This window comes from Astyanax mexicanus, unplaced genomic scaffold (assembly GCF_023375975.1).
Source record: "Astyanax mexicanus isolate ESR-SI-001 unplaced genomic scaffold, AstMex3_surface scaffold_37, whole genome shotgun sequence".
Classification (NCBI taxonomy): domain Eukaryota; kingdom Metazoa; phylum Chordata; class Actinopteri; order Characiformes; family Acestrorhamphidae; genus Astyanax; species Astyanax mexicanus.
In genome coordinates this window covers 2333967-2349703 of record NW_026040047.1, presented here as the reverse complement: position 1 = coordinate 2349703, position 15737 = coordinate 2333967, and the positions used below count along the sequence as shown (strand labels likewise).

The window sequence follows — 15737 nt, the reverse complement described above, 5'->3', positions numbered from 1 at the left end:
ATAGCAATTAATTAATTAATTTGTTTATATGGTTTTGTCTTGCGTTTATAGAGATGCACAAATCGATTTTCAGGGCAGAATCCCTGCCAGTGCTGGAGACATGCCAAAGTTGCTGCCGTTATGTTCATTGTCCTCTGTGTCCGGCTGGAATGTTCAAACCTACTAGGCTCTCCAGAACCTTAAGACACATTGAAGTGCATATTAAAAATGCATTGGCTTTCGAAGGTACCTCATTCACATGTTCATTCACACAGATTACATAAACTGTTATGGAGTCTGCTAATCTCTATACTGCTTTTGTAGGATACAAAATATGCAAATGCAATTTGGATTGCAGACCCCAAGGGCATTTTCACTGCCCACAGTGCTCAAAGACAATCATAAGAAGGGACACCATGATTATTCACCTGAAGTCATGCCGTGAGACACATTCTGCAACTCCTCTTAAGGAGTCTGAGACATCATCTTCAGTAAAACAGATGCAACCACCATCTACTCTGCCACCTCATGTTTCCGCTCCTGCTCCACTGTTGGAACCCAGATCAGATGAATCCCATCCACCTCTACTTTTGACTGAAAGTAGCACTTTACCAGAGTTGCCCAGTTTACCTGCGCAAAGGCCACCAAAAGTACAGTGTCCTTTTTGCTCTTTAGAACTGCTTAATAAAAAATTGCCTGCACACATTTCTAGAATCCATGGAGACTCTGAGAAAGACATTACTAAGGTCTCACATCTTTATAGTGTTTGCATCGACGCCACTAATGGCATATCTGCAGTCCAGACATGGATTTTCAGTGCCTATACATGCACAGAAGAAAACATGGGGCAAAGTGCACAGTGTTGAATGTGAATTAGAAGAGTGCAAGCAGTTTCAACTTTTAGCACGGAGAAGTGGATTGACTTTTAGTAATTAACATATACGTTCACTGGAGTACTGCACTGACACTGCTGCGGAAGAACTCCTTCAAGCAGAGGTTCTTGAAGAAATGGTGCATTGTAAGATACTTGGTGAATCCAGGAAGAATTCATGTCTCAATCGGCAAAGGGCAGCACTTAAAGCTCTTGTTCCCTTTTCTGTACAAGTACAATATAGAGGATCTGCAACAAACATTTGTCTGTCTATTTGTGAACCACAAAGAAAACATTACAGTCGTTTCGGCAGAGTAATGGTGACCTATAACACGGACGCTAATACCTGGCATTGTCCATGTGCAAGGCCAAGAGTTTCATGTATCCACAAAAGCATTGGGAAATGGCATTTGTTTCAAACAAAAAGAGACTTATTCAAGACTACAAGTGCAGATTCACCTCATGAAACATCAGGATCAGTCTATCCACCAATCAAGACCAACTTGGAACGTGTTGTGCAGTACATTTACAAGGAGAAGAAAGTTCCAGCACACCTTCCAGCTGAACTTTTCAGATCAAAACCACTGTCTGAGTATGCCACACAGCTAATTCCAATGGAAACAAGATGTGTATTTTGCACTGAACATCCCAGTTTGGAAAAACCCACACTGATTACAGATCATGCAAGAATAGTGGGCCTTGGTGGAATCGTTGACAGTAGGTGACATTTTTACATCTTAATAATTATGTACATGGCATGCAGATGATTAAATGAATCATGATTTCTCTTTATTTATATTCTTCTTTAGATGTGTCAACCTTCTTTAGGACATGCCCTCAGTGTCACATGGTGTACCGATATCAGGAGTGGCAGGCAGGACTACACAATTTTAATGACCATACTGTTCTAACTCTGGAGCTGTGCATCTTCCTTCGACACAATTTGCAGGTACATGTCTTATTTTGTTTGATCTGAGAGATTTATTTGTGTCTTTTAATGTATTTTGTGTGTGCACTTCACTTCAATCTCTTTTTTTTTCAGAATCATGTATCTGTTTCAAGGGCCATAAACTCATTGGAAGGATTACGTGAAGTGAAGTATCCTTCAAGAGATACTGTTCTTCATGCATACTGCCAGTTTGAGGCCATGACAAGCCATGATTATGTATATTCATGTATCAACTGTGGCTATTATCCACCTGTTGTTATCATGGACCTTCATAAAAAAGGAGTATTCAGCGTGGCTGGTAAAATATTTTTTTTATTTGACTCTCTTACACATTATCTGATGTGCACAGAAGAAGTGTTACCTTGGAACACAAAATTATATCTAGACAAATAAAACGAGCTAATGTAATTTAACTTTTTTCTTGTTGCAGTAAGTGATATCAAAGATCCTCCTGAGCAGTTTAAAGGAGAGCACAACATTGAAGAGTTTTGGGACTCTTAATTTGGAAATGATTGCTCGTGGTTTTGTACAAAGTAATGACCTTAAATTTATTTTCACTATTATTTTTTTGTTACATGTGTTTTCCATACTTAAACAAATCTTTTTTGTAGGCCGTGCAAAAAACCCGCTGGCCGTCTATCCTAGTTTTGATAGATGGGCTCCATGGATTGGAGGACATACAAGGAAGTCGGACATAGTGCTGAACACGGAATACCAAAAACTGTCCTCTGCCAAAGCCACAGCAGAACGCGAATTGGTTATGGTAACTGAGGAGCGGCTTGTGGATGAATTAAGAAAACAGAAGGTATTTTTACATTTTTACATATACGCGACAACACCAAATTATATAATGTATTACTATTGGAGTAACGTATAATGTTTTAAAGGTCGGCATTGTCCGAAAGCTGTGCAAAGCATGCAACATTGATTCAAAGGGATCCCGTGATGACCTTATTCTGAGACTCCGTAACGAAATGAAAAATAGACATTCATATGACAAAGTCTTCCAGAAAATCTGGGGTGCTTCTGGTAACTGTTTTATTTATTGATTTATTTATTCATTAAAAAAAATTGTATGTGATATGTAACAAATGACTAATATATTGTGATTATTTTGTTTTATTTTTAAAGGTGGCTGGGCTGTTATTGCATGCCCCATGGCATTGTATACAGCCTAAAATTCAATTTGAGGGCAGAGTCTCCTCGGGACTTCGCTGATCTTCTCATGTCATGGAAGCACCTTCCTAATGTATCAGTGTATGACTTTGCCCGTGGTCTCACCACTCATACCAATTTGTGGTTTCCTGATGTAATGCCCTTTCAGCCAAACGAAGGAAGACTGGCAGAATGTACCCCTGACAATATCACAGCAGCTCAAAAAGGAAAACTCGAAGTATCTCTGTCATGGTTACTTGAAAAGAAAGTAAATCCTGACCCTGAAAGCCATCCTACAACTGGATCCTCCTGCCATTTTGCCCTGTATGATAAATTTCATGAATCCAACACAAAGGATCAACGGGATGTGCTGAGAAGGATTAACCTTGTACCAGAACTGCAGGGATGGCTAAACAGTCAAGTGGTTGAGCAGCTTTTTGGAGTCATGAAGAAAAACAACTATTTTCTAAACAACATGGCACCGTCAACACACGTTTTTATGATGCGGAACATAATTCACCATCGCAACGTTGGAACAAACCAGCAACTTTTGGACCAGCAACTGCATAAAGGCCTTAAATTCCACCACATGCACACAATTGCCCTGAATGAAGTAGGACAAGCTGTGTTGAGTGAGTATAAAAAGTATTTGTTTATTATACATTGGATGAAATGAAGCAGCCTTAGATATAAAGTGTTACAATAACTATATTTTTGTGTCTATACACAGAAGAGGCCTTTCTGTCATCTACTGTTCAATCCTCCACTGATTTGCTGCAGGAAAGATCTTTTCAGTCTTCATCTGACATGGGTATGCAATAGTACTTTCTTTGCTGAATTAGTTTTCTTTTTATAATTTAAATGTTTTATTATGTTGGACCGTGTGATTTATGTTTATTGCTACATCATCAGGAAATGTCCAGTGTGGATTGCAATGCGAAGCGCTCACAACATTTGGTAACATAAAAGCCTGTAGAAGTTCATGGACACTGGGAAATCACCCTAATCAAGAGAAACTGGTATTTGCAAATTTAACTTTATCTTGTTAATAGTTGAAACCGAGGTAATGCTGAAAACATGCACTAATATATTTTGATTGTGTGTTCAGCTGTCCTATGTCCTGGACTCTGAAAGGCCAGGAAATGAGCTCAGTCAGGATTGGAAAAACCTGTTTGACAAGAGAAGACTTTCTGTCCTTAGGCACGTCCCAAGACATGGAGGCAACCGTGAGTAGACTGCACAGATTGTTTACAACAGTATAACTTTGTTGTTGTTGTTGTTTTGCATGTTTTTTCTTTTTTTAGATTGGAAATTGCTGCTTTGAACTGATAACGGAAATGGCCAAATCATGTGTAAGTGTAATTTTTATACCTAGTTTTTTTTCAATGGAGAAACAATTTTTTAGTGTTTCCTGTATTGATACCCTTTCCTAGGGGAAAGACATTTTCATCGTTGACCTGTACGTTGTCCCAACCTGGCTGCCACCACATAATTGTGACCCAATGCTCAGCCTGCCTGTAAGTAAACAATATAAAAACACATACTTTGCAGACTACAGTCTAGGCACAGTGGTTTATGCTTTTTATGTTTTCATTTCTAGAATGACGCACCTGTAAAAGACCTCCTGTTAATACCCATTTGGGTATCAAATCCGGGTCACTTCATGTTGTGTGTAAGTCAAACTGGAGATTGACATGTGATAATGCATGCTTATGCCGGGAAACTTTTTTATTCTGCACTATATTTACTTTCTTCCATTCAGTTATATAAGTAACGTGTTACGCTAATCTGGACTTTTTACATTAACAAGTAATATAACGCGTTACTATTTCCAGTCCAGTAATCAGATTAAAGTTACTTATTGAAGTCACAGTTTGACTAATTTGTAATTTTCCTCAGTAAAAAATTAAATCTTTGCTTGCTCCTTGTTTTTTGCAGAATGACATTTGGCCTACACAACTATTAAGTCATGTTTTCAGTATGAGGAATAAGCCAAGTTGGGTGGGTGGGGGGATGCTATTAGGAAAAATATTAAAGTATAAACACTGAGTTATCAGGTTAATAACTATGCCACTCCTTACATTTGTGAGTTATTCTTTTCAGTGTGTCTTTAAAGGTGTCATTGTGCCACATGCTAATTAAAATTACTCACTTCTTCCTTCTGCATTTAATCTAAGACAACAGGCTGCATGTGTTTTCTAGGTATTGAAGCCAGCTGAGAGAGAAATGCTCTTTCTTGACTCACAGTATTCCCAAGCACCACAATCACAGGGATTTCGTGATCAGACATATAAGACCTGCTGTTGAGGTCACTTTAATTTCATTATGTTTGGTACTTTGGCCGGTTACGTTCTTTAACCTGCAGTATGGAATAACTTTCTGGAAGGGCCGTGTTCGGGAGGCCTTAGAGTGTGGTGTGTGCATAGCATGTTACAGGTCATGTTACTCTGTGACCTTTTCTCTTGCTGTTTGCAACTAAAAAAATCAGGACCTTCTTCAATCCTACTTTGTTTGGTATCTTTTAGTGGACTTGCAAAGCGTTTGGTTCCAGGACACTGGACTGAAAAAACTGGCTTGCAGTTAAAGGTAAAGATTTATTTTCTTCATTGTTTATTTAGTTGTGTTCAACTGACATATATTCTTTACAACATTTCAGGACCTTCCAGGACAACCCTTTGGAAATGACTGTGGCATATTTATGCTAATGGTAGGTCAACCACTACTTGTATATTTAAAATTAAGCAGTTTTATATAAAAAAACTACATGATGTTTCTTTGTACAGTTTCCCTTGTACATCGTCCTGGATGCACCCTTTGACTTTTCAGTTGTGAGTAGTTTCAACCTATTTCAACGAAACCTTGTTTTAATTTAGTTGCAACCTTATGTTATAACGTTTTCATTTAGAACGACATGGCATTGCTCCGGAAATGGTGGTGTGTGATGCTCATGGAGAATTTCGCACTCGAAGGGTATAAACAGTTATTCTCAACATGTAACATTTGTAACAGTAGTTAATAATTACAGTCAAAATAGCAACAGTCTTATGATTTTATATTTTTATATCGTTTTTTTTTTTAGACATGGAAAACGCTTCGCACACTGGACCGAGGAATCCAAAGCCCTCCTCAGAGATGACTTGGAGCCAGTGTTTAGGTTAAAAAAGCACCGTCACAGCAAAAGTCTCCAGGTGAGTACTTAGGGTGTCTGTACAGGAAAGAATAACTTTGTGAGTGCCATGTAAACTTAGGGTTTGCTATTTGTATAAGGAATCTGCTGGGGTGACAAAAGATGGTCCTGAAACACTGGATCCTGTTGGGGTGTCTGAACATGAGGAACCACCTCAGAATAAGGTACAATCAGAAAATACAAGAGAATACATAATTGCACAATACCTTTCAGTGTGTGATACGTTTCAGTCGTTTTTGTAACATTTTTTGTTTAATCTATTCACTTTGCTAGTGATGGCTACTAAAATATTTACTATTTTTATATACCTCTTTTTTCTGCTTATGTGAGAAGATTGTCAAGGACATGCAGGAGGCCATTTCTTGGATTGGACAAAATGAACATGTCTTCAAAGAGGTCGTGCAGACACCGGCTTTCCTTCAGTTGGGAGAAGAGGATGCTGAAGAGGCACTGACCAGACTGAGGTTGTTGGACAGTATAGTTGAACAAGAAGAGAGGGATTACATCCAGGCCCCATTTACATTTAGATTTGGCAATCAAATGGACATGGAGCTGTTTCTGAGGGAAATGGTTGATACCAGGAAGCTGCATGTATATACTGTTTTGTAGTGTTCATGTAAATAGATCAGTTTTATTGTCAAAATTTTGTAAATAGATCAGTTTTATTGTCAAAATTTTGTAAATAGATCAGTTTTGTTTATATTTTGTAAATAGGTCAGTTTCTTTGCTTAAATTTTGTAAATAGTTCAGTTTTTGTTGTTTTAATAAAAATTTACTTTTTTCCTCAGTGTCCTGACAGTTATGAATTACTTATACGTAGATGCCTGTCTTTATAAATGAAAGTAAATGAAATGTATTGAATGCTGCAAACCTAACCAGTTGAATAATTGGGTATGTGAAATTGCGAGCCTTTAGTCAATACCACAAAAACAAGATCTGAGTTCTTGATTTATCCAGCTTCTTATTAACTGAAATAATGGTGCAGTGCTTTTAAATCTGCGTTATTGTGACAAAATCAATGGAACACTAAAGAGCTAGTTCGACTTAGACAGTTTTAATACATGTAACTTAGCTATAGCCATTTAACTGTTAAATTCGACAAAGCAAGCAATGTTAATGACCTGTAGTTACAGATGTGATTAAATTAAAGTATACAGTTATATATATATATATTTGACAGATGATGCTTTATCCATATTGTAATACCTGTTTCTTTAGAGAAACAAAACGCTTTTAAGCAAAGTGGCTGGTAATTGTGCTAAAGCTAATTCATATTGACAACCATCGTTACACGCGAAATACAGAAAACTGCAGTATATAAGTAGCGGATAGGTACAAAAAACTTTAATAAGCATACACACGATATAAGTCATTTGTTTTTCCAACATAATCGAGTACAGCATGCATGATTCCGTATGCTAGCAACCTCTTCTCACAAAGACAAGCGCACGACGAGGAGAAGCGCACAACTCTGCTTCCGTATACACGCATACGTAGGGTGAACGTCACTTCCGTCCCCACGCGTGAGGTGAGCCCCAGATTGCTGGAGCCTCACAGTGGAGGTCTGCAGCCAGACCCTATTGAACCTTTCATGAATACTGAGTCTTTTGTTGTACTGACCAGTAGGCCTACTGGCAGGCACTGCTACACTTGTTGAGGATGTGGAGGGTAAACTGCTTTGCAGCTCCACTTCAGTTCTGTCCACATGGTCTTCTCCTTGAAACCACAACAATTCAGATAATTGCAGATTACATGGCACTGACACAAATACATGTTTAAACTTCAGAAATAAAAGGCAATGAATGAAATTAATTGATTAAATTAATGAATTTACCTAAAGTAGGTGCCTGAGATCCATCATCTGAACTGTCTATATGGTCATCATCTGGTATATTCTCCAAAGGTTGCTGACTCTCCATTATTCCTGTCAGCAACTCATCCACCTGGTCAGGATCTTTATGTGCAGGTCCCCCACCTGTCTTAAACCTCTCTCTTCGGGCTTCAGCAGCAGTCTTTTTTAGGCTTATTTTTATATTTTTCCACAACACCTGTATTAAATAACTAATCTCAACTTCAAGTTTCACAAAAGAGAAACATAATAAAGCCATTTATTCATACCTGGAGTTGTTGTAATGTTCTTGTAGATGTGTGTTCATTTGCATTGAATTCATTGTAAATTGATTTCATTCCTTTTCTTTGATTCTGCAGATGATGTGTGTTGTTTATCTTCAATAACCGGCTATCTTAAAACTATTTGCTTTAACAAAGTTTTCTCATGCTCAGTATAGTTTTTTGATCGAACTCTCTTCTCTGCAGTTCAATGTTGTTTTAGGCATTTCTGGGTCCATTCCATGTTTTATAGGCAACTGTGCCCCAGCTAATTCAGACTAACACAGGTGGGTTTGAATTAAGCTAGATTACTTTAGTTCAGGACTCCATAGTCCAGGTGTTAGTAATCAGTGGTTAATCTGTGTTTCAGAAAGCCCTTTTTAAAGACATGATTAACCATTCCAGATTAAGGCCTAGTCCTAGCTTAAATTAAACCCTGTCTGGGAAACCGCTCCATAGTGTATAAAACTTAAAATTTGAAGTTTATATAAACGTGAAAAATGAATAATCTGAACAAGAAATAAGGAGCTGGGTCAACATTTTAATAACCTGTAATTCAAAGTATGTGAAACTTAAAATTCAAATTTTATGTAAATTATGAAAAATTAATTATCTTAACAAGAAATAATTAGTTGGCTCAACTTTCTTAAAAACTTAATATTTTGAGTTGAGTTTTCTCAACTTTTTCGTTTTTACAGTGTAGAGTTTGGGTCTGTCACATTTTTATCGACCAACCTTGTCAAAGAGTCCAGGTTCACGAGCTCAGAATTGGTGTGGTTCAAGGTTATCCCTTTAGCCTTCATCACGGTTTTACCCGCAAGAGTTGGATAGCCGTAGGTTTTAGGCCCTGCGCTAACAAATTCAACAATCTGATCACCATGATTCAACTCGCTCGTTAGTCCTCCCCCTAGGGAGGACTCCAATTGCCATTCTTACTTTTGAAAATCAGAGTCCGTATCTGTGTAGAGACATTTTTGCTGCAGCCTTTCAATCAAATTGTACAGTTCGAATCTAGCGTAGGTGGTAGTAAATATCCCTGTAAACACATTAGCTTTACCAGGTTTAGTAAATCTGGTAAGAGCCCATAGTCCCTTAGGGGGTAGGATTTTCAGTCAGACCAAAATAATTTTCCAAAGGTTAGAAATTGCGAAAGATGAAGGTAGGGTGACCTACAGGGTAATTCTTTGTCTTTTTTACAAAGGGGTAAAGTGATGTAAAATCGTAGTAGTCAATTTCTTTCACCGGGTTCAGCTACATAATGTAAATGCAATGCGTTTGTGCGACCGCCAACAAGAGCCTCTCTCGGTTTCAAACGTTACCAAAAGTCAAACTGCTCGAGGAACGACTTCACATCCTGATCTGACCTTTTCATTTCGTTCCACGTATGTTCCCAGATTGTTGTAACATTTAGTTTGTAAGTGTTTTGCAAAATCTTTATTTTCTGCTAAGAGTGTTCTCGAATGTCTTCACCGGTTTTACTAAGAGGGTTTCTGATGTTCGAAGGGAAGCATTTATCACAGCCATGAAAGAAGCACCCGAAAAACTCAAACGCCTTCCGAGTTTTCCTGTCGTAAAGTAACCGTCTAAAAAAATAGTTTCCTATTTTGGTTTCACCCTCATGGAGAGCGTGTCTGAGAGGTGCTCAAGAGGCAGAAAGGCAGAGTTTGAGAGGACTTTTGCCTGCTTAGATAATCCTCTACCGGTGGTAAACCCAACGTATTCTCTGTCAAAGTGAAAAAAAAGTGTCAAAGTCAAAGTTCTAAATATTTTCAGACATACGCTTGCGATGGTGATGCATTTGAACAGATCTACACCGCTACTGCTCAGGATTTCCTCCCTGAAAGCTATACACCCCCTCTGTAAAATACTAACGTCATTTATGCAACAATAAGCCAACTCTTTTCTAAAGTGAAAGACTTTGCCAGACAGTTGTACCATTAAAAAAAAAAAAAACTCTCCTTTTTTCATCATGCTGTCAACGCCGTAGTATTTAGGTTCCGGGTACGGACCTACGCAGTTTTGGTTTTCTTGAGTATTCCAGAAATGTGGAAAATCCCCCTTTTTCTGATTGACGAAACCCATAGCCTTGGGAATCATGCTGAGTTTCATAGGGAGAAACGAGAGACTATCGATTAATCTTTGAACTTTACATCTTTAAAACAAGATTTTACCACCTTGGGCGATGATGTTGGGAGCAATTCCTTCCTTTACCGAATGATTCAACAGTATGTAGGAATCATAAGCTCTAGCATTGTGAGCAATGAATGTGTAGCCTTTGTATTTCTTCCTACGATACAATTCAAAGAATGCGGAAACAGTTGGTTCCTTCAGCCGTCCAAACTTTGGAGGTTTGACAACATATCATTTGCAACGTGATTTCCTGACTCTTGATTGGATTCAAAATTGTAAAAAATGTATTTTAGGTCCAACTTTTCACGTTCTAACGGTGACATAAAGCATTCGTGTTCTATGTCAGAATTTATTTTAGCGCCGCTTTGTTCACATTGGTTTGTTCGACAGTCGTGTTCTCTGGACCCTTTTCTCACATCCTGTACGGTGTTACATTCTACACAGTAGAATCTGCTTTCACACCTTTTTGTCCTCAGCCTTGTGCTTTTCAAAACAGTAAGAAAATCTATAAATCCTTAAACAATCTTTACACTGTAGTGTGCTTTTAGGACGCTTGGGACAATTGTTATTGAGACAAACGTTGCATTAGTAGTCGCATTTATGATGAATCCTATTGTTAAGATTCCCTTAAGGTTTTTCACGCCGTTATAATGGTTCTCATGCAGAAATAAAAATAGGGTATTGTCTTTGAGGTGTTACTTTTTTGAAAAATGAGTAGCCTTCTTTGTCAGCGTTCCGGTTCATCACCACGATTTTGCAGTTCAGTTTTTGTTTAAACTATGAAATGTCAGCAAAGCTCACCGCGTCATTTTCGACAAACCTACATCGTTTTGTAACCGCTTTGCATTTTATTCTATTTGATCACTTAGATCAGGATTCAGTAGTTTGCAGACGTTTAGAGAAAAGCAGAGATTGTTGTTGTTTTGAAAAATATACAGATGTTTACATTTTTGCTGCACAATTTCCGAGTTGAACATTTGTGATAACTTGACTCGCGCGCTTCCGCTAGGCGGGTGTACGATTATAATCAATATTTGTAAAGTTTCATCGGAAAGAATTTCAAATTTCCTCTGCATGCTTTTTTCTATCATGTCAATGATTTCGTTGGGATTAATTTCACCATCGTTTACTTCAAAGCGTGACGAAGTGAATCTCCTTTAATTTTAACACACACAACGTCCCCGGCTCTAATGTAACCATTAGCTACACCAACATCTGGTGAAAAACCTCCAACACGTAGTTGTGAAATTCTTTGAAAGAATCCACGTTTCCCAGTGAGGAGAAATTCAGGGGCCTTCTAATTTCGGTAGTGTTAAATCTGAACTCAGTTAACGTGAAGATACGGATCTATTTGATCTTCTAATCCGTCTCCTATTTGAACATCTAACTGACCTTGGATATCATCCCCTATTTGATCTACTCTTTGATCTTGTAAATCGTTCCTTGCTTGGTTACATAAATGAGCATCAACCGCGTTTTCATTTTGTATGTTATGTCTTTCACCATTAGGTGAATGAGAGTTTTCCATTTGATCTTTACTGTTGTAGGACGACTGGCCATTCTCACTATCGTGATTAACCCTGGTTAACAAATTTTGTGAATGTTGATTTACGTTACCCATTACATTCTGAAGTCTGGTCAGACTTTGGTTTAGATTGTGTAAAAAAATCAGTTGGTGGTTCTTTTGATATGTTTTGAGATGTTTTTGCAGATTGATGAGAAACATTACCGTCATCTGACACTACAGCTAAACTTTCATTAAGCTGGTTAACCGCGAATAATAGGTTCATTCTGAAGTCGAGTTAGACTTTGGTTTAGATTGTGGAAAATACCATGCTGACTGTGTGTGTTTTGTAAGTTTACATCAGGTTCTGAATTAGATGTAATTTTAAACCTTTTAGCTTAATTTAAGTATTCACTATTGGTTCTCTTTCTAGACATGTTTATTGAGTAACAAAGCACAATGATTCATTAACAAATTCAAACGTTTTTTATACAATGACTGAACACTCTTACATTGACTGTTTGAACCACGTCTAGTCACATAGAGAATTTTCCTGAAAGTCAGATCCACCGCCTTGGAAAGATGTCGAAAATTATCGAGATCCTCCTCCAGGTCACCATCGTTAAAGTTCTAATTCACATACACAAACACACAGACACAAATATAAATATCTATAAATACATTGCATTTCATTATGAAATTTAAAAGTAATAATAAAAAAGTATAAATGGACCCGCATCAGTTTGCCTACCAAGTAAACAGGTCCACGGATGATGCTGTTGCCCTGGCAATGCACACTGCATTGTATTATTATGATTAAATAATTGATAGGTAAAACTTTGTTGTTTTTTTTTAAACGGTACAATTATACACTTACCTGAGCTTGTGGAAGGAGAATCAATAATAATTCTTGATTATCTAAGGATTAAAATAAAACAAGAATTATTTAATCATATGAATAACTATTTAATTAAGTGTATTAAATATAAATTTCAATTAAACAATGTATTACTTACCTCCTAAATGAAGTTGGAAACACTCTTGAATGGGACAGAACTGAGAACTTTGTGCTACTTTATCAACTAAAGGGCGGAGCTATCTACATACGTATACAATTCTGATTCAATGTTTGTTTAATCAGGGTTTTAATAGCTACGCCATGCACAAAGTTTTAATACTGAAATATACTATTTAAACATGGTTAACATCTGTTTCAATACCATTAAAGGATCCATTACAATGGGGGATTGGATCAGTTGAGGATTGTCAATGGGGACATTGTTTCAACATAAATAACAACAGTGGGACAGGCCGGTAGCCATGACATCTGACATGTTTTAGATTGATCATGTCATTACAGGGTGAAAGGTCACCTGTCAAAATCACTGTGATTTCCTGTGCCTTGTACCTTGTTGTGACCAGGCTTGCCCTCAAACTGTAGCCAGTTATCTATAAAGTCCACATGATTTTCTGCACACCACTTGGACATCCAGCGGTTCAGTGAAGAAAGCCTGCTGTAAGCTTCATCACCACGCCTCATTGGGATGGGGCCAGAGCAGATTACCTCCTCGGACAGCGTCTGGGCCTGTTTAATCACCTCTTTACCATTAGCCTTAGTTACTTCAGACTGACACAGACGAATATTATTGGCCCCTACATGAATTACTACCCTCGAATATCTCCTATTCCCTAACAGCCTAAGGTTGCCACTAATGTCCGGTGCTCTGGCTCCCGGTAAACAAGTAACTGTTGCCGCTGGTGCCCCTAAAGGAGTAGCTAATTTCACGTGTCGGACGATAGAGTCTCCTATCACCAGAGTACCTTTAACAGGCTCCTCAGTTGGCGCTTCACTGAGCGGGGCAAACCTGTTTGACATGTGAACTGGGGGAGCGTGGTGTTCAGGTGGGCTGGCTGTGGCCTTTGCGGTAGCATTAGCCTTAGCCTTTCGACTATGCCGCCGAGACGTTACCCATTCGCCCCGCTGTGAGGGCTCTAAGGCCGGAGTCGAGGGGGTACTAACTCTCCCTGAGACACCCGGGGCTGCTAACAGTGAATCCTGCTGTCTATCCCTTATTAAACCCCGGACGTGCAGCTCTAACTTATTCACCTTATCCACCAAGGTGCTAACTATCTCACACTTAGTACAAATACCACTATTGTTACCAGTATCGGTGGATAAGGGATCTAAGCTATACATGCCACACTCTAAACAGGTGTAAACCTGAGCAGAAGCCATGGAGAAAAAAGCACTCACCTTGTTTCAGTTGAAATTAGAAACTTACACAAACAAACTGCAGCAGCAAACAGCTAATCCAGCAAACCTGAGGAAAAAGTCTATAAAAGTAGACTGAGAGTGGATTAATAGGTGTGTAGAGCAAAGAGGAAGCAGACTAAAAGTGGATTAGTAAGTGTGAAGAGAGTAAAAGAGAAGAAAACAGAGAAAAGTGTAGAAGCTGAAGATTAGAGCAAGCTTTCAGCAGAAGACCAGAGTAGCATCTGATTTTACATAAGAGTTCCAAAATCAGATTAATCCAGTGTGTAAGGGAAAATTGGTCTTGATTGATTTTTTTTCCCTTCTTAATTACATATTCTCTATTTTCTGTTTTTATCTCTTTCGCTCTTCTAGGAAAGGCTAAAAGCCTGATAGACACTTTTGTCCATTGCCTTATTTGTATGAAGCTACAGGAGACGTTGGCAACACATCTGAAAAGAGTCTGCATGAAGAACAACACTCCAGAAGAAAGACGTGCAAAAATGAAAAGCTAAAGAATCACAGAAAAGGTCGAAAGGAGGCAGTGTATGTGACTACCAAGATTTGAAGACAATTGTTAAATGTGAAGACAGCTGTAGAACCCTGGCACACCAACTTCTTAGCAAGGGCTTTCTCCTGCAGAATTACTCAGCAGAGACACCTGAAGTAACAGAGAGGTAAGCAAGTATCATACTATTTTTAAGTAAGTGTCATACTCCAATTCCCTAGATATAAAAAAGTTTTTTTTTTAAAGCTTATGAAATTCATGTTTCTTGGTTTGTTTTTGTGTAAATCAATGTTATGTAGGGGTGAAGAACTTGGTAAAAGAGAACCTGCCGATAAATACTGGGAGATGTTCCAACTTGCAAAGTCTGGTGTCAGTATGACATATGAAAAGCTCACAAAATGGACTTCCGGCGGCTCAAGGTCCAGGTCCAGGCTCCAGGTTTCGGCCTAATAAATCCCCCAAATCCAAGGTTTCCTCTTTATATGTTGGACTGTTGAAAGGACAATGCATGGGGATAAATCCAGGAAAACGAGATGTTAAAAAGCGTCACAGACCTAGAAACGGAGAAATAATTTGACACCTCCACGATGGAGACATGGCCGGGAGATAAGGGCGACGGGGATAATGAGGGCAGACAGAGGTGAATTGAAAGCGGACATGAGAAACGAGCTCTGAGTTTTGAGCCAGCTGTAGACTCGACCTGAAGGTACAGTTGGACGAAATGTCTACTGAACTTAACCAGAACATATCGGACGCCATGGGGCAGATTGGGGAGGCCACGCAGCGCTTAGGGGAAGTGGAGAGAAGGATGGAGGAGGCAAAGAGATGGGATATCGGCATTAAAGATTCCCTAACCCAATTAATCAAAAACCAGCGAGCGCTGCAGGCTAAACTGACAGACCTGGAAGGTCGTTCCTGAAGAAATAATGTCCGAATATACGGTGTATCTGAAAACGCGGAGGGCTCCTCAGTGCGCCGTTTTGTGGAGGATTTAATTAAAGCTGAATTGGAGGGTTTGGATTCAGAGCTTGGAATTGAAAGGGCTCATCGCGCGCTGGTTCCTAAACCCCCCACCGGTGCTCCACCACGGTCAT

General features: G+C 38.7%; 2 protein-coding genes and 1 long non-coding RNA gene across 3 annotated transcripts; 1 reads left to right on the top strand and 2 right to left on the bottom strand.

Moving 5' to 3' along the window:
• The first annotated feature begins 2949 nt into the window (after window positions 1-2949).
• On the top strand, window positions 2950-4933 carry LOC125793106 (uncharacterized). The gene is made up of 7 exons (XM_049473369.1): window positions 2950-3586; window positions 3685-3765; window positions 3867-3973; window positions 4063-4180; window positions 4259-4306; window positions 4388-4471; window positions 4555-4933. The coding sequence occupies exons 1-5, from the start codon at window positions 2950-2952 to the stop codon at window positions 4276-4278; spliced, it is 963 nt and encodes a 320-aa protein (XP_049329326.1). The 3' UTR covers window positions 4279-4306; window positions 4388-4471; window positions 4555-4933.
• A 7422-nt stretch (window positions 4934-12355) lies between these two features.
• On the bottom strand, window positions 12356-12773 carry LOC111191557 (uncharacterized). The gene is made up of 2 exons (XR_007432696.1): window positions 12636-12773; window positions 12356-12514 (listed from the first exon to the last, which is right to left on the bottom strand). It is a non-coding gene; the product is annotated as an uncharacterized LOC111191557 (long non-coding RNA).
• A 480-nt stretch (window positions 12774-13253) lies between these two features.
• On the bottom strand, window positions 13254-14120 carry LOC125793105 (uncharacterized). The gene has a single exon (XM_049473368.1). It carries the CDS (start codon window positions 14118-14120, stop codon window positions 13254-13256), a length of 867 nt encoding a protein of 288 aa, XP_049329325.1.
• Window positions 14121-15737: the final 1617 nt, after the last annotated feature.